Raw genomic sequence first — 23,410 nt, forward strand, 5'->3', positions numbered from 1 at the left:
GTTCCTTCTCTTCTGAGCCCCGCCGTGCGTCCAAACAATTACTTTCCACCACATATGAAGTATCTGCGTACTCAAAAAAAATTGCACAACGTGTTTTATGGTACATTTTTTCCTGATACCGTTGTAAAAAAAAAAAAAAAAAAGCTACCTGGTTGATACAAAAATTTTGTGGTTAAAAAAAAAAATAATAATTTTCACGGTTCAACGTTATCAACTTCTGTGGAGCCCCTGAGGGTACAAGGGGCTCACCAAACATCTAGATAAATTCCTTGAGGGGTCTAGTTCCGAAATGGGGTAATTTGTGGGGGAGCTCCACTGTTTAGGCACCATAGGGGGTCTCCAAACGTGACATGGCGTCCGCTAATGATTCCAACCAATTTTGCTGTCAAATGGCGCTCCTTCTCTTCTGAGCCCCGCTATGCGCCCAAACAATTACTTTCCCCCACGTATGAGGTATCTGCGTACTCAGGAGAAATTGCACAATAAGTTTTATGGTGCATTTTTTCCTGATACCCTTGTGAAAAAAAGCTACCTGGTTCAAGTAACAGTTTTGTAATGAAAAAAAAAAAAAATTGTATTCATGGCTCAACATCATCAACTTCTGTGGTGCCCCTTGGGGCTCGCTAAACATCTAGATAAACTCCTTGAGGTGTCTAGTTTCCAAAATGGGGTCACTTGTGGGGGAGCTCCACTGTTTAGGCACCATAGGGGGTCTCCAAAACGTGACATGGCGTTCGCTAATTATTCCAACCAATTTTGCTGTCAAATGGCGCTCCTTCTCTTCTGAGCCCCGCCATGCGCCCAAACAATTACTTTCCACCACATATGAGGTATCTGCGTACTCAGGAAAAAATGCACTATAAATTTTATGGTGAATTTTTTGCTGATACCCTTGTGAAAAAAAAAAGCTACCTAGTTGAAGCAACAGTTTTGTGGTAAAAACTTTTTTTTTTTCTTTTCACAGCTCAACGTTCTAAACTTCTGTGAAGCCCCCAGGTGTTCAAAGTGCTCACCAAACATCTAGAAAAAATATTTGAGGGCTCTAGTTTTTAAAATGGGGTCACTTGTGGGGGAGCTCCATTGTTTAGGCACCTCAGGGGGTCTTCAAACCCGACATGGCGTCCGCTAATGAGTGCAGCTAATTTTGCGTTCAAAAATTCAAATGGCGCACCTTCCCTTCCGAGCTCCGCTGTGCACCCAAACAATTGATTTTTACCACATATGGGGTATCAGCGTACTCAGGAGAAAATGCACAATAAATTGTAGGGTGCACTTTCTCTTTTCTCCCTTGTGAAAGAAGGGAATTTTGTTTACTTACCGTAAATTCCTTTTCTTCTAGCTCCAATTGGGAGACCCAGACAATTGGGTGTATAGCTACTGCCTCCGGAGGCCACACAAAGTACTACACTTAAAAGTGTAAGGCCCCTCCCCTTCTGGCTATACACCCCCCCGTGGGATCACGGGCTCCTCAGTTTTAGTGCAAAAGCAAGAAGGAGGAAAGCCAATAACTGTTTTAAATACAAATTCAACCCGAGAAACAACCTCGGAGAACTGAACTGTTCAACATGAACAACATGTGCACCCGAAAAAAACAAATTTCCTAAGAAAAACAGGGCGGGTGCTGGGTCTCCCAATTGGAGCTAGAAGAAAAGGAATTTACGGTAAGTAAACAAAATTCCCTTCTTCTTTGTCGCTCCTAATTGGGAGACCCAGACAATTGGGACGTCCAAAAGCAGTCCCTGGGTGGGTAAAAGAATACCTCGTGATAGGGCCGTCAAACAGCCCTTTCCTACAGGTGAGCCACCGCCGCCTGAAGGACTTGTCTACCTAGGCCGGCATCCGCCGAAGCGTAGGCATGCACCTGATAATGCTTGGTAAAAGTGTGCAGACTCGACCAGGTAGCCGCCTGGCACACCTGCTGAGCCGTAGCCTGGTGCCGTAATGCCCAGGACGCACCCACGGCTCTGGTAGAATGGGCTTTCAGTCCTGATGGAATCGGAAGCCCAGCAGAACGGTAGGTGTGAAGAATTGGTTCCTTGATCCAACGCGCAAGGGTGGATTTGGAAGCTTGCGACCCTTTACGCTGACCAGCGACAAGGACAAAGAGTGCATCCGAGCGGCGCAGAGGCGCCGTGCGGGAAATGTAGATCCTGAGTGCTCTCACCAGATCCAATAAATGCAAACCTTTTTCAAATTGGTGAACTGGATGCGGACACAAAGACGGTAAAGTGATATCTTGATTGAGATGAAAGGAAGATACCACCTTGGGAAGAAATTCTGGAATTGGACGCAGAACTACCTTGTCCTGGTGAAACACCAGGAATGGAGATCTGCATGATAACGCCGCCAGCTCGGACACTCTCCGAAGAGACGTGACCGCCACTAGAAAGGCCACTTTCTGTGAAAGACGAGAAAGGAAAACCTCCTTCATAGGCTCGAAAGGCGGCTTTTGGAGAGCAATTAGAACCTTGTTCAGGTCCCAGGGCTCCAATGGCCGCTTGTAAGGGGGGACGATATGACAAACCCCTTGCAGGAACGTGCGTACCTGAGGAAGTCACGCCAGGCGTTTCTGAAAAAATACGGATAGCGCGGAGACTTGACCCTTAAGGGAGCCAAGCGACAAACCTTTTTCCAACCCAGACTGCAGGAAGGAAAGAAAAGTAGGCAATGCAAAAGGCCAGGGAGAAACTCCCTGAGCCGAGCACCAAGATAGGAATATCCTCCACGTCCTGTGGTAGATCTTGGCGGAGGATGGTTTCCTAGCCTGTCTCATGGTGGCAACCACTTCATGAGATAAACCTGAGGCCGCTAGGATCCAGGACTCAATGGCCACACAGTCAGGTTCAGGGCCGCAGAATTCAGATGGAAAAACGGCCCTTGAGACAGCAAGTCTGGACGGTCTGGTAGTGCCCACGGATGGCCTACCGTGAGGTGCCACAGATCCGGGTACCACGACCTCCTTGGCCAGTCTGGAGCGACGAGAATGGCGCGGCGGCAGTCGGACCTGAGTTTGCGGAGCACTCTGGGCAACAATGCCAGAGGTGGGAACACATACGGTAGTCGGAACTGCGACCAATCTTGAACTAAGGCGTCTGCCGCCAGAGCTCGGTGATCGTGAGACCGTGCCATGAAAACCGGGACTTTGTTGTTGTGCCGTGACGCCATCAGGTCGACGTCCGGCATCCCCCAGCGGCGACAGATCTCCTGAAACACGTCCGGGTGAAGGGACCATTCCCCTGCGTCCATGCCCTGGCGACTGAGAAAGTCTGCTTCCCAGTTTTCTACGCCTGGGATGTGAACGGCGGATATGGTGGATGCCGTGTCTTCCACCCACGTCAGAATCCGCCGGACTTCCTGGAAGGCTTGCCGACTGCGTGTTCCCCCTTGGTGGTTGATGTATGCCACCGCTGTGGAGTTGTCCGACTGAATTCGGATCTGCTTGCCTTCCAGCCACTGTTGGAAGGCTTGTAGGGCAAGATAGACTGCTCTGATCTCCAGAACATTGATCTGAAGGGTGGACTCTTTCCGAGTCCACGTACCCTGAGCCCTGTGGTGGAGAAACACTGCTCCCCACCCTGATAGACTCGCATCTGTCGTGACCACCGCCCAGGATGGGGGTAGGAACGACTTTCCTTTTGACAATGAGGTGGGAAGAAGCCACCACCGGAGAGATTCCTTGGCTGCCTGAGAGAGGGAGACCTCCCTGTCGAGGGACGTCGACTTCCCGTCCCATTGGCGGAGAATGTCCCATTGTAGTGGACGCAGATGAAACTGCGCAAAAGGAACTGCTTCCATTGCTGCTACCATCTTCCCTAGGAAGTGCATGAGGCGCCTCAAGGGGTGCGACTGGCCCTGAAGGAGAGATTGCACCCCTATCTGTAGCGAGCACTGTTTGTCCAGTGGAAGTTTCACTATCGCTGAGAGAGTATGAAACTCCATGCCAAGATATGTTAGTGATTGGGTCGGGGTTAGATTTGACTTTGAAAAGTTGATAATCCACCCGAAACTCTGGAGAGTCTTCAGTGCCACGTTCAGGCTGTGTTGGCATGCCTCTTGAGAGGGTGCCTTGATAAGTAGATCGTCCAAATACGGGATCACGGAGTGACCTTGCGAGTGCAGGACTGCTACTACTGCTGCCATGACCTTGGTGAAGACCCGAAGGGCTGTCGCCAGCCCGAAAGGAAGAGCTACGAACTGCAGGTGTTCGCTTCCTATAACGAAGCGTAGAAAACGCTGATGCTCTGGCGCAATTGGCACGTGGAGATAAGCATCCTTGATGTCTATTGATGCTAAGAAATCTCCTTGAGACATTGAGGCGATAACGGAGCGGAGAGATTCCATCCTGAACCTCCTGGTTTTTACGTGTTTGTTGAGCAGCTTTAGATCCAGGACGGGACGGAACGACCCGTCTTTCTTTGGCACCACAAACAAATTGGAGTAAAAACCGTGACCTTGTTCCTGAAGAGGAACAGAAGTCACCACTCCTTCCGCCTTTAGAGCGGACACCGCTTGCAGCAGAGCATCGGCTTGGTCGGGCGGTGGGGAAGTTCTGAAGAAGCGAGTTGGAGGACGAGAGCAGAACTCTATCCTGTACCCGTGAGACAGAATGTCTCTCACCCAACGGTCTTTGACCTGTGACAACCAAATGTCGCCAAAGCGGGAGAGCCTGCCACCGACCGAGGATGCGGAGAGAGGAGGCTGAGAGTCATGAGGAAGCCGTCTTGGTAACGGTTCTTCCGGCTGGCTTTTTTGGGCGTGATTGAGTCCGCCAAGAATCTGAGCCCCTCTGATCCTTCTGAGTCCTTTTGGACGAGTAGAATTGGGACCTGCCTGAGCCTCGAAAGGACCGAAAACCAGACTGTCCCCTCCTCTGTTGAGGTTTGTTTTGTCTGGGCTGAGGTAAGGATGAATCCTTACCCTTGGAGTGTTTAATGATTTCATCCAAACGCTCACCAAACAATCGGTCACGAGAAAAAGGCAAACTGGTTAAGCACTTCTTGGAAGAAGAATCTGCCTTCCATTCTCTCAACCACAGGGCTCTGCGTAAAACCACAGAGTTGGCTGACGCCACCGCCGTACGGCTCGTAGAGTCTAGGACAGCATTAATCGCGTAAGACGCGAATGCAGACATTTGAGAGGTCAAGGGTGCCACCTGCGGAGCAGATGTACGTGTGACCGTGTCGACCTGTGTAAGGCCAGCTGAAATAGCTTGGAGTGCCCATACGGCTGCGAATGCTGGCGCCAACGACGCTCCAATAGCTTCATAGATGGATTTTAACCAGAGCTCCATCTGTCTGTCAGTGGCATCTTTAAGTGCCGCCCCATCTTCCACTGCAACTAGAGATCTGGCTGCAAGCCTGGAGATTGGAGGGTCCACCTTGGGACACTGTGTCCAGCCCTTGACCACGTCAGGGGGAAAAGGATAGCGTGTATCTTTAAGCCGTTTGGAAAAACGCTTATCTGGATAAGCGTGGTGTTTCTGGATTGCGTCTCTAAAGTCAGAGTGGTCCAGAAACGTGCTTAATTTACGCTTGGGATACCTGAAATGGAATTTCTCCTGCTGTGAAGCTGCCTCCTCCGCAAGAGGAGCTGGTGGAGAAATGTCTAACATCCTATTGATGGACGCTATAAGATCATTCACTATGGCGTCACCATCCGGGGTATCTAGATTGAGAGCGGCCCCAGCATCAGACTCCTGATCAGTTACATCCGCCTCATCACACAGAGAGTCGTCCCGCTGGGACCCTGACCAGTGTGATGAAGTTGAGGGTCGCTCATAGCGAGCCCGCTTAGGTTGTCTGGGACTGTCGTCCGAGTCAGAGCCGTCACCCTGGGGTGTATATGACACCCCCGGAGCTAGGAAGTGGTCCAGCTGAGGGGGACCAGGGGGCAATGGATCAACAGTGCCCGTGGTCTGAGTTACTGGTCTAGACTGCAATGTTTCAAGAATTTTAGACATAGTCATAGACAATTTGTCAGCAAAAGCTGCAAACTCCGTCCCTGTCACCTGGACAGCATTTACAGGTGGTTCTCCCTGGGTCACCTCTAGCAGCGGCCCCGGCTGAGCAATTGCCACAGGGGCCGAGCACTGCACACAATGGGGGTCAGTGGAACCTGCCGGTAGAGTAGCCCCACATGCGGTACAAGCAGCATATAAAGTCCGTGCCTTGGCACTTTTGCTTTTTGCGGACGACATGCTGTTATCTCCTTGAGAAATCTAAGGAGGGCATATAGCAGAAAACCACCAGCGACTGTACAGTGCAAAGTATTGCCAGCACAAAATACAAAAGTACACTATGGCACAAGTGGGGGAGAGCCCTTGAGGGCTGCTTACCGCCCGCTGAAAAGCGGGTGTGAGATCGTAGAATCCCTTGTCTGGGTCTCCCAGCCTCCCCTCCGCAGTTCAGCGTGCAGGCAGGAATGGCTGCCGGCGTCCTGTGAAGAGGGGCGGACCGTGGGCGTCCCAAACAAAAGAGCGGGAAGCTGCGTCCCCCTGTGCCTAGTGTGAGGGCTGGAGTATGTAAAACAGACTCCAGCTCTTAACGCTGCTGGACTGTACAGCGTCCCGCCCTCCTCCTGACTGGCAGGTCCGGGGGCGGGAACGATACGAACTAGGCCGCAAAAGCCGGGGACTGTAGTAATCTAGCGCGGCCGTCATATATGCACGGCCAGCGCGGAAGTCCCGGGCGCACCACAAATCCCAGCCGCGACCAGTAAACACTGACCCCAGCGGCCGGATCGGCCGATCGTACAAAGTCACCTCACTCAGCAGAGCTGTAGTGAGTAACGGCACCAGCGCAGCAGCGCTGTTTACCCCGGCGCACTAACACACCCAGCAATGCTGCAGTGTGCGTGCGATAAGCACGGGGACACGGAGTACCTTGATGGAGCAGGGTCCTGTCCCTGAGAAAACTCCGCTCCGTATCCAGCAGATCCTCCAGGGGCTGTGGATGGAGCACGGCCTCAGTGCCCGGAGACCGGTAAAGTCCCACTTCACCCAGAGCCCTAATGGGGATGGGGAAGGAATCAGCATGTGGGCTCCAGCCTCCGTACCCGCAATGGGTACCTCAACCTTAACAAACACCGCCGACAGAAAGTGGGGTGAGAAGGGAGCATGCTGGGGGCCCTAGTATGGGCCCTCTTTTCTTCCATCCGACATAGTCAGCAGCTGCTGCTGACTAAACAGTGGAGCTATGCGTGGATGTCTGGCCTCCTTCGCACAAAGCATAAAACTGAGGAGCCCGTGATCCCACGGGGGGGTGTATAGCCAGAAGGGGAGGGGCCTTACACTTTTAAGTGTAGTACTTTGTGTGGCCTCCGGAGGCAGTAGCTATACACCCAATTGTCTGGGTCTCCCAATTAGGAGCGACAAAGAAATAAAAATTTTATGGCTAAAGTAACATTTTTGTGTTAAAAAGTAAAATTTTCATTTTTTCCTTCCACATTGCTTTGGTTCCTGTGAAGCACCTAAAGGGTTAATAAACTTTTTGGATGTGGTTTTGAGCAGAGTGAGGGGTGCAGTTTTTAGAATGGGGTCACTTTTGGGTATTTTCTGTCACCTCGGCCTCTCAAAGTCACTTCAAATGTGATGTGGTCCCTAAAAAAAATTATTTTCTAAATTTTGTTGGAAAAATGAGAAATCGCTGATGACCTTTGACCCGTTCTAACTTCCTAACGAAAAAAAATTGTTTCGAAAATTGCGCTGATGTAAAGTAGACAAGTGGGAAAGTTTATTTAGTAACTATTTTGTGTGACATATCTCTCAGATTTATGGGCATACATTTTCAAAGTTTGAAAATTGCGAAATTTTCAAAATTTTTGCAAAATTTCCTAAATTTTCACAAATAAACGCAAAAATTATCGGTTTAAATTTACCACTGACATGAAGTACAATATGTCACAAAAAACCAGTCTCAGAATCGCCAGGATCCGTTGAAGCGTTCGAGTTATAACCTGTCAAAGTGACACTGGTCAGAATTGCAAAAAAATGGCCTGGTCATTAGGGTGTTTTAGTGGCCGGGGGTGAAGGGGTTAATGGTTGCCTAAGGCTGCTTTCACATCTCCGGTTTTTGCTATGCGGCACAATCCGGCACTTTGCAGGAAAAACGCAACCTTTTTTTTAACTGCCGGTTGCGGTTTTCCTGCATAGACTTTAATTAGTGCCGCATGGCCTTGCATTCGGTCCGGTTTTTGCCGCATGCGGCAGATTTAGCCGATGCGGCGGCCGGATGGAACGTTGCCTGGCACGTTTTTTGTGCGGCAAAAAAAAAAACGCATCGCGCCGCAGCGATGCGGTGCTTTTCTCAATGCATCCCTATGGATGCCAGATGTGGCAAAAACTGCATCCGGCCGCCGCATGCGTTTTTTGCTACTGCGCATGCTCAGTAGCATGCCGCAAGCGGCAAAAACCGGACAGGCCGCATGTAAAAAACTTATGCAAAGGATGCGGTGTTTTCACCGATCTGTTGCATAGGTTTCACAGCCAGATTGAGCCGCACATCCGCACACAAACCGGATGTGTGAAAGCAGCCTTAGGGATGCACTGAACAGTGAATGCTTGTGGGCAAATCCTCCAGATCCGCTGCTCGCAGCTCGCTTTGCAATTGCCGAACAATGTGCCAGATGTGCTTCATAGGGACAAGTTGGGAGCTGCTGCAGGCCTTGAGTAAATCGAGATGTTTTCAAAATTCTGTTTCCATTGTTTCATCATTTACAAGTCATTAACATGTCTCCATCCTGTCATTTTCCTAATTGCAAGACCTTTAGTTGTGATGTTGCAATTTCAACGAGGAGTGTATTTTCAACACTGCACACAATACCTGGAGTTTGGGCCTCCACAATAGGCACTGCAGGACTTACAGGAACAGTTTTTTTTCCAGGAGCTAAGGCAAAAAAAAAATATCCTCACTCAATGAGACAGACATAAACCAGTAGGTTATGGGTACTGCAGAGGAGCGGTAGTTTAAGAAAGCTTCCCTCCCCCCAATTCACGATTCAGATACAAAATGCAGTCCGAGGCAACATTAAGCTTTTAGGACACTAAGGCCCCTTTCACACATCAGTTTTTTGCCGTCAGTCACAATCCGTTGAATTTTGAAGAAAAAAAAAAAAAACTGTTCCGGCGACCGATACCACTGGATCTGTTTTTTCTCATCGATTTTTATTAGCAATGGATGGCCTCACGTTTCATCCGTCGTTCGACGGATCCGTTGAAAATAGTTTGCCTGGCCAACGGCGAATGTAATGATTTTTGTCTACGTTGAAAAAAAACGGACAGCGACGGATCCAATGTTTTGTAGAATGGAAGCCAGATCCATCGTAATCTGTCAAATGACAGAATCCGGCGACAGATTCCGTTTTTTTTAAACTGAGCATGCTTTAATTATTTGGCCCCTAGCTAGTTGGATCCGTTGAAAAACTGATCCATTGCATCAGTTTTGCCACAATCTGCGACGGATCTGTCGAGAAAACAGATTGTGACGAAAGGGGCCTAAATTTTAAACCTTTCAAATAAGAACATTTACCCAAGTTCTTCATACACATTTAGCTTTTGATCATCTGGATATACATGCTAGTATAGGGAGAGAGATATGCTACTATTGCATGCATCCGTGGGCAGCAACATTTACCCAGTTAAATGCAAGGCGATAACAAGCTTGGGTTTATACAGCTAATAAAAAAGAGCTTTTATTAGACTATGCAGAGAATAAATATTAGCCAACACTGAAAACTGTCCCCAAATAACTGGTTAAGTGAGCAATACCTGGAGCCTTAGCATTCGTGTCAGGCTCCGCTGGAGCCACAGGGGCCGGCTGATCAACTTTTGGATCTAAACATGAGATTCAAGGGCATCAAAAAATGAAAAACTATATATAAAAAAATAAAACGAAACAATTAAATCAACTCTGGGTGACAAAATACCACTGGAGAAAGTTTTGAGGTTAATGTCCAAAATCAAAGTAGCTGGTAATACCAGACACTAACAGAAAGAGCACACTACTATCATGTTACAGCTTAACAGCCGTGCATGTATACTGACACTCGTGGCCCAAAAAAAGACCCCAAAAAAAAAAAAACAACTAGTTTTGAATACCTTACTTTTCAGCTTTCATAGGCTATTACTAAAATTTTCATTGAAGGAGTAGCTTTTCCAAAGTAGTAAGCTCTCTCTAAGGCTAGGTTCACATTTCCGTTGTTTTGCATCAGTCACATGTGTTGCTTGACGTATGTGACTGATGCGTTGTACAACGGATGACAAAGAACAGAAATCATTGTCGGACTCCATTGTGTGCGGAGCGCGAGGGGGGGGGCGGAGCCGTGGCGCTGAAGACATCAGTGCCGCGGGGACTGCAGGGCTGGGGACAAGTGAGTGTCTGTGTGTGAGTGTCTGAGTGTGTACATGCGGAGTGTGGGAGGGGGCGGAGCCGAGTGGGAAGTGTCGGCCTCCTTGCACACATATCCAGGGTAAATATCGGGTAACTAAAAGCAAAGCACTTTTTGCTTGGTTACCCAATATTTATCTTGGATACCAGCGTACACCGCTTAGCGCTGGCTCCCTGCACACGTAACCACTGTAAATATCGGGTAACTAACCAAAGCGCATTGCTTGGTTACCCGATGTGTATCCTGATTACGTGTGCAGGGAGCCAGAGAGCATGCGCAGCAAAATCCTACAGATTGCGCTGCTCAAAAAACGTTACAGGCTGCGTTGCTCCAGCCCAGCGGTCAGTTAAAAAACGACTGACCGCGACGCAGCAGATGCAAAGCTGCATCATCAGTCGCAATCCGTCACTAATAGAAGTCTATGGGGAAAAACTGGATTCCTGCAAAATATTTTGCAGGATACCGTAATTCCTCAAGGCGACGGATTGTGACTGATGCAAAACAACAGAAGTGTGAACCTAGCCTTAGACACATTAATAAACTGGTAGTTGGTCCTTCAAGAGATTGTATCTTTGCCTGAACAAAGTCTGCCACTGCTGACTGCCAAATCGTGACACTGTGTGATGTACACACTCAATTCCCTTGTGTGCCCCATGAGTTGAGTCGTGTGACTGCATGTATAAGTTGCATGCTTGTGGTCACGTGCACACTATAGACTTCCACACTTCGGTATTTAAGGAACCTGGATGAGAGAAGTCGAGACAAGACCTCTTCCTCACACTGGGAATCGTGACAGTGTGCATAGTGTCACATTCTGACAGTCTGCAGTTACATAGATTAACTTCAGACCTTGCTTTATTTCTTAGACTGGACAACCCCTTTCAGAATGATTCATCTACAAAACGTCTCATAGGATGGCAGGGCCATGGGTCCCAAATGTCCAAAACCTCTATTATGAACAATACCTGATTTTTTATCAACAGCTACAGGCACAGAGGGGGCATCAGTCGGAGGAACCTGTGTCTTTGAAGCTAACCCAAGAGAAAAAAAAAATAGTGCTGTGACTGCTGGGAGAATGGGGTAGAGGTCACTATACAATTGGTGCACCAACTATTCGGGAAGTACTTTGCTCAGTCAAGTTTACATTTTGTCAAGTTTCATGCACAAGTTATTGGGGTAAATATCAATGTAGCTAAAAAGTCACATAGGGCTGAATGGTCCACTCCATTTTCCACACAATTCCTGGAGCTTTGGCCTTTGGCACTGCAGGACTCTTAGGAGCTTTTTTATTTTCTGGAGATATGGAAAAAAAATAAATATCCTCCCTTAGTGAAACGCAGGCCGATCCCACTTCCCCCATATGAACACCACCTGGGAGCTGACATTTTTTCACTAATAATTCTAAGCGCCGATTACCTTCCAACACTGCACTGCTATAGATGTGATATCGGTATAAACCCGGGAGCAGATGCAGAGGCTTCATACCAGACCCAAGTGTGTGTTTGTATAATGTATGTGTGTATAATATATATATATATATATATATATATATATATATATATATATATATATATATATATATATATATATATATATATATATATATATATATATATATATATATATATATATATATATATATATATATATATATATATATACATACATACATACAATATATATACATACATATATATATATAATATATATACATACACACACACACATTATTATACATACATACACACATACATTCATACATATTTATACACACACAAAATCTGTGCCTGGGAACAGGAGCTTGCCAAACCCCTCCCCCAAAAAAGACAGTAAAAAAACAAAAAACAACTTATCTAGTCTGGGAACGACAGAATGAGTCATATCTCAACAAATCTGGTGGCTGACTAGTCCAATCTGATGTTATATGAATGAATAAGGCTGCTTTCACACCTCCGGTTTCTGCAATGCGGTACAATCCGGCACTTTGCAGGAAAATCGCAACCGTTCTTTTTTGCTGCCGGTTGCGATTTTCCTGCATAGACTTTAATTAGTGCCGCATGGCCTTGCGTTCCGTCCGGTTTTTGCCACATGCGGCAGATTTAGCCGATGCGGCGGCCGGATGGAACGTTGCCTGGCACGTTTTTTCGTGCGGCAAAAAAAACGCATCGCGCCGCATTTTTCAATGCATGCCTATGGCAGCCGGATGCAGCGCGATGCGGCAATAACCGCATCCGGCCGCCGCATGCGGTTTTTGCCACTGCGCATGCTCAGTAGCATGCCGCAAGCGGCAAAAACCGGACTAGCCGCAAAGGAAAAACTTATGCAAAGGATGCGGTGTGTTCACCGCATCCGTTGCATAGCTTGCACAGCCGGATTGAGCCGCAGAGCTCAAGTCGGATGTGTGAAAGCAGCCTAACATGTCAGGCTATAGGGATGTGACATACTGCTCCAGCATTGCTAGACTTTTATTTGCATGGAAAATGCAAGTTAATAAAAAATAAATAACTGATGTCAGAAGGCCGCCAGGTCCTCTGGCGTGAGGATGGGTTTGTACAACTAACAGATTTTATTACAATATACTGAGAAAGAAGGTAAACACTGCAGACGGTCCCAAATTACAATACTGGTTAGGGCAAGCAATAATACCTGGAGCCTTAGTCTTCCCGGCAGGCTCTACTGGAGCCACAGTGGCAGGTAGCTCGGATTTTGGAACTAAACCAGAAAGCTTCATGAGTATCAAAAAAGTAAAACAAAAAAATGCTACATAACAGATATTATATAAAACCACCAAGGAAGGTTTTGTGGTTCCAATCGCCACAAATTGTAGCAATCTTGTAACCTCCAAACATTGATGCTGAACCACTACACACCTGACTGGTCACACGTCAACTTTAAAGCTAAAATATACCCCTTACAAGGTGTTCACCAAGACAATTGTTGCTGCTAGATTTTAGACTTACATTAGCCGACAAGCAAACATCTGGATAAGAGGGCTGCAGGAATGGTAAGCGCGCACGCGTGTGATTCTGAAGGAGCAGACCGGACATTACTCATGTAAGTCCATTGTATCACGCCCATAGGGATGGGATATCATGGAAAGTATGCAAATGCCCACGGGGCGATGAGACGCCCAGGGGACTAGAGCCTATGCTAGTTATATAAGGAATATGTTCGTAATAAAATATTTTTTAAAACTTTCATATTACACAATACTACAACACAGGGATGGGTAGGAAGGGGTTATTAGGCCACTCATGCTCCTGATTGTAGGTTAGGATACATAAGGGACCTGACAGCTTCCCTTTAAATTCCACAACTCTTTTTTGCGTGATCCTCACTGTCCCCATAGGGGCTCACAATCTAACTTTCCTATCAGTATGTGTCTTTGGAGTAATGTTCAAAGCTACTTTGAGGTATTTGACTTGACACAGGCATTGACAAATTTTGGGGCAAAGATCAAAGCAAGTTGCTAAAGTCACACAGAACCAAAGGGTTCAAGCTATTTTCCACACTGTGTACAATACCTGGAGCTTTGGCCTCCACAACAGGCACTGCAGGACTCTCAGGAACGGTTTTGTTTTCTGCAGCTAAGGCAAAAATAAATATCCTCACTTGGTGAAAAAACAGCTGATCACCCCCCCCCCACCACACACTATTTGGGACTGTATCTTTTAGGCTGTGTGCCCACAATGAGATTTTGATGCTGCGTATTTCACTGTCAAAAATACAGCGTTTTAGGCTAGGTTCACATTTCCGTTGTTTTGCATCAGTCACATGCGTTGCTTGATGCTTGTGACTGATGCGTTGTACAACGGATGACAGAACAGAATTCATTGTCGGACTCCGTTGTGTGCAGGGGGCGGAGCGCGAGGGGGGCCGTGGTGCTGTGGACGTCTGTGCCGCAGGGACTGCAGGGCTGGGGACAGGTGAGTGTGTGTGTGTACACATGCGGAGTGCGGGAGGGGGCGGAGCCGAGCGGGGAAGTGTTGGCCTCCCTGCACACTGTATCCAGTGTAAATATCGGGTAACTAACCAAAGCGCATTGCTTAGTAACCCGATGTGTATCCTGGTTACGTGTGCAGGGAGCCAGAGAGAGCATGCGCAGCGAAATCCTTCGGATTGCGCTGCTCAAAAAACGTTACAGGCTGCGTTCCTTCCGCCCCGTGGTCAGTCGTTCCACGACTGATCAGTCGGGCGGAGGGTGCAACGCAGCATCAGTCACAATCCGCCGCTCATACAACTCTATGGGAACAACGGAATCCGCCAAACGGATTCCGTTGTTTACCAGAGCAGCGGATTGTGACTGATACAATTTAACGGAAGTGTGAACCTAGCCTTACAGTTCCAGCAAAGTGGACGGGATTTCTAGAAGTCTCCGGCCCACTAGGCTTTTTTTTTTAATCAGCGTAAACTGAGCTGCGGAGCGTGCTTCCAATCCGCAACATGTCAATTTCTCGTGCATTGCTGTGCACTGTCTCAATAGAACTGCATTAAATAAGGAAAATCTGGAAGTAAAAACCGCAAGTTTTTACTGCATTTCCACAGCAGAAACAATAAAAACGCATGTAATTCACACATGATTAAAGTTTTCAAAGCCACATACCAGAAAATATAAAAAACAAAGCAACATTATCTAAAGAATGGCATACCAAAAAGAAACCAAAAAAACACACAAAATGCACTAAAAAGAAGGGAATTTTGTTTACTTACCGTAAATTCCTTTTCTTCTAGCTCCAATTGGGAGACCCAGACAATTGGGGTGTATAGCTACTGCCTCCGGAGGCCACACAAAGTATTACACTTAAAAGTGTAAGGCCCCTCCCTTTCTGGCTATACACCCCCCCGTGGGATCACGGGCTCCTCAGTTTTAGTGCAAAAGCAAGAAGGAGGAAAGCCAATAACTGTTTTAAATACAAATTCAACCCGAGAAACAGCCTCGGAGAACTGAACTGTTCAACATGAACAACATGTGCACCCGAAAAAAACAAACTTCCTAAGAAAACAGGGCGGGTGCTGGGTCTCCCAATTGGAGCTAGAAGAAAAGGAATTTACGGTAAGTAAACAAAATTCCCTTCTTCTTTGTCGCTCCTAATTGGGAGACCCAGACAATTGGGACGTCCAAAAGCAGTCCCTGGGTGGGTAAAAGAATACCTCGTGATAGGGCCGTCAAACAGCCCTTTCCTACAGGTGAGCCACCGCCGCCTGAAGGACTTGTCTACCTAGGCCGGCATCCGCCGAAGCGTAGGTATGCACCTGATAATGCTTGGTAAAAGTGTGCAGACTCGACCAGGTAGCCGCCTGGCACACCTGCTGAGCCGTAGCCTGGTGCCGTAATACCCAGGACGCACCCACGGCTCTGGTAGAATGGGCCTTCAGCCCTGATGGAATCGGAAGCCCAGCCGAACGGTAGGTGTGAAGAATTGGTTCCTTGATCCACCGCGCAAGGGTGGATTTGGAAGCTTGCGACCCTTTACGCTGACCAGCGACAAGGACAAAGAGTGCATCCGAGCGGCACAGAGACGCCGTGCGGGAAATGTAGATCCTGAGTGCTCTCACCAGATCCAATAAATGCAAACCCTTTTCAAATTGGTGAACTGGATGCGGACACAAAGACGGTAAAGTGATATCTTGATTGAGATGAAAGGAAGATACCACCTTGGGAAGAAATTCTGGAATTGGACGCAGAACTACCTTGTCCTGGTGAAACACCAGGAATGGAGATCTGCATGATAACGCCGCCAGCTCGGACACTCTCCGAAGAGACGTGACCGCCACTAGAAAGGCCACTTTCTGTGAAAGACGAGAAAGGGAAACCTCCTTCATAGGCTCGAAAGGCGGCTTCTGGAGAGCAATTAGAACCTTGTTCAGGTCCCAGGGCTCCAACGGCCGATTGTAAGGGGGGACGATATGACCAACCCCTTGCAGGAACGTGCGTACCTGAGGAAGTCGCGCCAGGCGTTTCTGAAAAAATACGGATAGCGCGGAGACTTGACCTTTAAGGGAGCCAAGCGACAAACCTTTTTCCAACCCAGACTGCAGGAAGGAAAGAAAAGTAGGCAATGCAAAAGGCCAGGGAGAAACTCCCTGAGCAGAGCACCAAGATAGGAATATCCTCCACGTCCTGTGGTAGATCTTGGCGGAGGATGGCTTCCTAGCCTGTCTCATGGTGGCAACCACTTCATGAGATAAACCTGAGGCCGCTAGGATCCAGGACTCAATGGCCACACAGTCAGGTTCAGGGCCGCAGAATTCAGATGGAAAAACGGCCCTTGAGACAGCAAGTCTGGACGGTCTGGTAGTGCCCACGGATGGCCTACCGTGAGGTGCCACAGATCCGGGTACCACGACCTCCTTGGCCAGTCTGGAGCGACGAGAATGGCGCGGCGGCAGTCGGACCTGATTTTGCGGAGCACTCTGGGCAACAATGCCAGAGGTGGGAACACATACGGTAGCCGGAACTGCGACCAATCTTGAACTAAGGCGTCTGCCGCCAGAGCTCGGTGATCGTGAGACCGTGCCATGAAAACCGGGACTTTGTTGTTGTGCCGTGACGCCATCAGGTCGACGTCCGGCATCCCCCAGCGGCGACAGATCTCCTGAAACACGTCCGGGTGAAGGGACCATTCCCCTGCGTCCATGCCCTGGCGACTGAGAAAGTCTGCTTCCCAGTTTTCTACGCCTGGGATGTGGACTGCGGATATGGTGGATGCCGTGTCTTCCACCCACGTCAGAATCCGCCGGACTTCCTGGAAGGCTTGCCGACTGCGTGTTCCCCCTTGGTGGTTGATGTATGCCACCGCTGTGGAGTTGTCCGACTGAATTCGGATCTGCTTGCCTTCCAGCCACTGTTGGAAGGCTTGTAGGGCAAGATAGACTGCTCTGATTTCCAGAACATTGATCTGAAGGGTGGACTCTTTCCGAGTCCACGTACCTTGAGCCCTGTGGTGGAGAAACACTGCTCCCCACCCTGATAGACTCGCATCTGTCGTGACCACCGCCCAGGATGGGGGTAGGAACGACTTTCCTTTTGACAATGAGGTGGGAAGAAGCCACCACCGGAGAGATTCCTTGGCTGCCTGAGAGAGGGAGACCTCCCTGTCGAGGGACGTCGACTTCCCGTCCCATTGGCGGAGAATGTCCCATTGTAATGGACGCAGATGAAACTGCGCAAAAGGAACTGCTTCCATTGCTGCTACCATCTTCCCTAGGAAGTGCATGAGGCGCCTCAAGGGGTGCGACTGGCCCTGCAGGAGAGATTGCACCCCTGTCTGTAGCGAGCACTGTTTGTCCAGTGGAAGTTTCACTATCGCTGAGAGAGTATGAAACTCCATGCCAAGATATATTAGTGATTGGGTCGGGGTTAGATTTGACTTTGAAAAGTTGATGATCCACCCGAAACTCTGGAGAGTCTTCAGTGCCACGTTCAGGCTGTGTTGGCATGCCTCTTGAGAGGGTGCCTTGATAAGTAGATCGTCTAAATACGGGATCACAGAGTGACCTTGCGAGTGCAGGACTGCTACTACTGCTGCCATGACCTTGGTGAAGACCCGAGGGGCTGTCGCCAGCCCGAAAGGTAGAGCTACGAACTGCAGGTGTTCGCTTCCTATAACGAAGCGTAGAAAACGCTGATGCTCTGGTGCAATCGGCACGTGGAGATAAGCATCCTTGATGTCTATTGATGCTAGGAAATCTCCTTGAGACATTGAGGCGATAACGGAGCGGAGAGATTCCATCCGGAACCTCCTGGTTTTTACGTGTTTGTTGAGCAGCTTTAGATCCAGGACGGGACGGAACGACCCGTCTTTCTTTGGCACCACAAACAAATTGGAGTAAAAACCGTGGCCTTGTTCCTGAAGAGGAACGGAAGTCACCACTCCTTCCGCCTTTAGAGCGGACACCGCTTGCAGCAGAGCATCGGCTCGGTCGGGCGGTGGAGAAGTTCTGAAGAAACGAGTTGGAGGACGAGAGCTGAACTCTATCCTGTACCCGTGAGACAGAATGTCTCTCACCCAACGGTCTTTGACCTGTGACAGCCACTGCAACTAGAGATCTGGCTGCAAGCCTGGAGATTGGAGGGTCCACCTTGGGACACTGTGTCCAGCCCTTGACCACGTCAGGGGGAAAAGGATAGCGCGTATCTTTAAGCCGTTTGGAGAAACGCTTATCTGGATAAGCGTGGTGTTTCTGGATTGCGTCTCTAAAGTCAGAGTGGTCCAGAAAAGTGCTTAATTTACGCTTGGGATACCTGAAATGGAATTTCTCCTGCTGTGAAGCTGCCTCCTCCGCAGGAGGAGCTTGTGGAGAAATATCTAACATCTTATTGATGGACGCTATAAGATCATTCACTATGGCGTCACCATCCGGGGTATCTAGATTGAGAGCGGCCCCAGTATCAGAATCCTGATCAGTTACATCCGCCTCATCACACAGAGAGTCGTCCCGCTGGGACCCTGACCAGTGTGATGAAGTTGAGGGTCGCTCATAGCGAGCCCGCTTAGGTTGTCTGGGACTGTCGTCCGAGTCAGAGCCGTCACCCTGGGGTGCATGTGACACCCCCGGAGCTAGGAAGTGTTCCAGCTGAGGGGGACCAGGGGGCAATGTACCAACAGTGCCCATGGTCTGAGTTACTGGTCTAGACTGCAATGTTTCAAGAATTTTAGACATAGTCATAGACAATCTGTCAGCAAAAGCTGCAAACTCCGTCCCTGTCACCTGGACAGCATTCACAGGTGGTTCTCCCTGGGTCACCTCTAGCAGAGGCCCCGGCTGAGCAATTGGCACAGGGGCCAAGCACTGCACACAATGGGGGTCAGTGGAACCTGCCGGTAGAGCAGCCCCACATGCGGTACAGGCAGCACATAAAGTCCGTGCCTTGGCACTTTTGCTTTTTGCGGACGACATGCTGTTGTCTCCTTGAGAAATCTAAGGAGGGTATATAGCAGAAAATCACCAGCGACCGTACAGTGTAAAGTATTGCCAGCACAAAATACAATGTACACTATGGCAAGTGGGGGAGAGCCCTTGAGGGCTGCTTACCGCCCGCTGAAAAGCGGGTGTGAGGTCGTAGAATCCCTTGTCTGGGTCTCCCAGCCTCCCCTCTGCAGCTCAGCGTGCAGGCAGGAATGGCTGCCGGCGTCCTGTGAAGAGGGGCGGACCGTGGGCGTGCCACAAACAAAAGTGCGGGAAACTGCGTCCCACTGTGCCTAGTGTGAGGGCTGGAGTATGTAAAACAGACTCCAGCTCTTAGCGCTGCTGGTCTGTACAGCGTCCCGCCCTCCTCCTGACTGGCAGGTCTGGGGGCGGGAACGATACGAACTAGGCCGCAAAAGCCGGGGACTGTAGTAATCTAGCGCGGCCGTCATATATGCACGGCCAGCGCGGAAGTCCCCGGCGCACCACAAATCCCAGCCGCGACGCAGTAAACACTGACCCCAGCGGCCGGATCGGCCGATCGTACTAAGTCTCCTCACTCAGCAGAGCTGTAGTGAGTAACGGCACAAGCGCAGCAGCGCTGTTTACCCCGGCGCACTAACACACCCAGCAATGCTGCAGTGTGCGTGCGGTAAGCACGGGGACACGGAGTACCTTAATGAAGCAGGGTCCTGTCCCTGAGGAAACTCCGCTCCGTATCCAGCAGATCCTCCAGGGGCTGTGGATGGAGCACGGTCTCAGTGCCCGGAGACCGGTCAAGTCCCACTTCACCCAGAGCCCTAATGGGGATGGGGAAGGAATCAGCATGTGGGCTCCAGCCTCCGTACCCGCAATGGGTACCTCAACCTTAACAAACACCGCCGACCGCAAGTGGGGTGAGAAGGGAGCATGCTGGGGGCCCCCGTATGGGCCCTCTTTTCTTCCATCCGACATAGTCAGCAGCTGCTGCTGACTAAACAGTGGAGCTATGCGTGCATGTCTGACCTCCTTCGCACAAAGCATAAAACTGAGGAGCCCGTGATCCCACGGGGGGGTGTATAGCCAGAAGGGGAGGGGCCTTACACTTTTAAGTGTAATACTTTGTGTGGCCTCCGGAGGCAGTAGCTATACACCCCAATTGTCGGTCTCCCAATTAGGAGCGACAAAGAAAATGTAACTAACTTATTTTACATAATAGGTGCAGAAATTTTGCAACATCAAAAACTCACCAAATAGTCATTGTGGAAACATAGAAGGTATTTTTTTCCCAGTAATTCCACTGATCTGAAGACATCTAACGCTATGTTCACATGGGCCATAATCATCCATTAGAACAGATCCAGCAGCAAAAATGTCGTGCAGACAACTGTGTCTATTTTTAAATGACTAATTTCAGTTTGTTTCATTTTTTCAACATTGAAGTCTATAGAAAACAGATCCGTTAATTAACCATTTTTGTTTTCATTTCTAATAGCAATCTGTTTTCCATAGACCAATGTTAAAAAAAACAAAAAAAAAACACAACTAAAAACAGATCCAGCTGAAATCAGTTATTCAAAAATGGACAAAAAAGTTGTGTCTGCAGAACCTTTTTTTTGGGAAAGTTTGCAGCTGGATCCGTTCTAACAAGTGATTTCTCGAAATGTAGACCTAGCCTAAGCGGACCATTCACTCCTATAACATAGAAATCCCGACCTCCCATAATCAGCCGGATATACATGCTAATATAGGGAGTAGGAGATATGCTAATGTTAACTAATTGCCAGACAGAACAGAACATTAGGGGCAGATGCCGTCCATGCATTCGGTGGGCAGTCATAAGCGTGGTGCAGACAGGTCCTCTTATTAGGAGGGATTTTTTGACAGCTAACAAACAGGCTTTATTACAATGCACATAAAATGTGAACGTCAACACTGCAAATGGTTACAAAACTAAGACAAGCAATAATACCTGGAGCCTTCGTATTAGCGGCAGACCCCACTGAAGCCACAGGGGCAGGCAGCTCAGTTTTTACAACTAAGAAAATAAAATTGATAAGTAAAACTATAGCAGGCTGCATACAGCAAGTAAATTGACATGGTGGACATGTGCTTTAGATAGGTGTCAGCTAAACAAGCAGGTGACAGCTATTCCTTCTGATACAGATCCGCCATGGCTGCATTTTTAAAGGGAATATATAACCAGGTTTTTGCTACCTCATCTGATAGCAGCATGATGTAGGAAAAAAGACCCCGATTACAACGATTTATCACTTACTGGGTGCAGCAGTTTTGACAGTTCATAGATGTAGCCACTAACAGAGCTCAGAAAGCTAACACCGCCCACACCACAGCTCTGTGTACACTGTATAGTGACAGTGAGCTGCTTATCACAAAGGGGCGTGGTCAGACCAGGGCTGCTCCAAGAAGTCAATCTGGTGATGATAAAACCTTCATTAAAAGTAAACAGCACACAGCTTGATAAGGGAGATCACTGTCTTCTGTGGTCCACAGATTAGATAGCAAAATCCTGCTAACAAATGCCCTCTAATAGGGAGATAGGGGTGCTTCACACAGTGAGATCGCTACCGAAATCGCTGCTACGGCACGGTTTTGGTGACGCAACAGTGACCTCATTAGCGATCTCGCTGTGTGTGACACTGAGCAGCGATCTGGCCCCTGCTGCGAGATCGCTGCTCGTTACACACAGCCCTGGTTCGTTTTCTTCAAAGGCGCTCTCCCGCTGTGACACACAGATCGCTTTGTGTGACAGCGAGAGAGCGACGAAATGAAGCGAGCAGGGAGCAGGAGCCGGCATCTGGCAGCTGTGGTAAGCTGTAACCAGGGTAAACATCGGGTAACCAAGGTGGTTACCCGATATTTACCTTAGTTACCAGCCTCCGCAGCTCTCACACTGCCTGTGCTGCCGGCTCTGGCTCTCTGCACATGTAGCTGCAGTACACATCGGGTTAATTAACCCGATGTGTACTGTAGCTAGGAGAGCAAGGAGTCAGCGCTAAGCAGTGTGCGCGGCTCCCTGCTCTCGCAGTTATGATCGCTGCTTCGGCTGCTGTGTTTGACAGCTAAGCAGCGATCATAACAGCGACTTACAAGGTCGCTGTTACGTCACAGAAAATGGTGACGTAACAGCGACCTCGTTGTCGCTGTCGCTTAGTGTGAACCAGCCCATAGGGACAGTTCTGCACTAGGCTTATCTCATGTAACTCTCCAAAAAGAAAATGTTGGGGGAGTATCAGCACAACCCGCTATGTGTGTCGCTGTCTGATTATAGAGCAGATATATTATGCCAAATAGGGTGAGACGTTACATGACACTGAATAGAGCATGCTATTTCCACCACACACTACCTGGAGCTTTGGCCTCCACAACAGGCACTGCAGGACTCTCAGGAACAGTTTTGTTTTCTGGGGCTAAGGCAAAAATAAATAATATCCTTACTTAAAAAACCCAAAAACACAGATCAACCACCTAATATCGATACTGTTGAGGGGCGGAGATATATTTGTTGTAGCAACTTCTAAGACATTACAGATTACCTTACCTTCATGGTCATGCATATTAAAATATGGCCATACTAGTGGTGTTATACTAATTTAATACATTATTAGGGTACGCTCACACGAGCGTGAAAATCGGACGAGTGCAATGCGAGAAATTCTCGCATTGCACTCTGACCAATGTTAGGCAATGAGGTTGAGCTGTTGGTCAGCTTTTCTCGCATCCAGATTCTGGATGCGAGAAAAGCGGCAGCATGCTGCGTTTTGCTGCTACCGCCGTATCTCTCGCACCCATTCAAGTGAATGGATGCGAGAGATACATCGGACTGCACTCGGATGTTATCCCAGTGCAGTGCGATCTACGCACAGGCTGACAGTGGAGGAGATGGGAGGATTAACCCCTCCCTCTCCTCCGCAGTGCCCGCACACAGCTTCACAGCTGTGACCCGATCGCAAGATCGGGTTACAGTCGCATGACACTCGGCTCAGGCTCGCAGCAGAGCCTGAGCCAGGGGGCATTAGCATCTCGCATCGGATGCCATACGCTCATGTGAGTCCAGCCTTATTGAAAAAATCCACTGCCCGTTTTTTTTTTTAAATTTGTCAATTTATATTTTTCC

At 48.7% G+C, this 23,410-nt stretch overlaps 1 protein-coding gene across 20 annotated transcripts in view; it reads right to left on the reverse strand.

Annotated features, from left to right (window-relative positions):
- Positions 1-23,410, reverse strand: part of NACA (nascent polypeptide associated complex subunit alpha) — a 59,470-nt gene that overhangs the window by 20,423 nt on the left and 15,637 nt on the right. For 10 of the 20 annotated variants that reach the window (XM_075337018.1, XM_075337029.1, XM_075337028.1 and 7 more), the window contains 8 exons: positions 22,641-22,703; positions 21,245-21,310; positions 13,908-13,970; positions 13,030-13,095; positions 11,626-11,676; positions 11,349-11,414; positions 9,764-9,829; positions 8,820-8,882 (listed from right to left, as the gene is read on the reverse strand). The exons of 2 other annotated variants lie outside the window; for them this stretch is intronic. In XM_075337018.1, coding sequence (XP_075193133.1) covers positions 8,820-8,882; positions 9,764-9,829; positions 11,349-11,414; positions 11,626-11,676; positions 13,030-13,095; positions 13,908-13,970; positions 21,245-21,310; positions 22,641-22,703 — 504 coding nt within the window. The remainder of the gene's footprint in view (positions 1-8,819; positions 8,883-9,763; positions 9,830-11,348; positions 11,415-11,625; positions 11,677-13,029; positions 13,096-13,907; positions 13,971-21,244; positions 21,311-22,640; positions 22,704-23,410) is intronic. 8 more of the 20 variants (XM_075337023.1, XM_075337021.1, XM_075337024.1 and 5 more) reach the window with 8 other exon arrangements.

This window comes from Anomaloglossus baeobatrachus, chromosome 2, assembly GCF_048569485.1.
Source record: "Anomaloglossus baeobatrachus isolate aAnoBae1 chromosome 2, aAnoBae1.hap1, whole genome shotgun sequence".
Lineage (NCBI taxonomy): Eukaryota > Metazoa > Chordata > Amphibia > Anura > Aromobatidae > Anomaloglossus > Anomaloglossus baeobatrachus.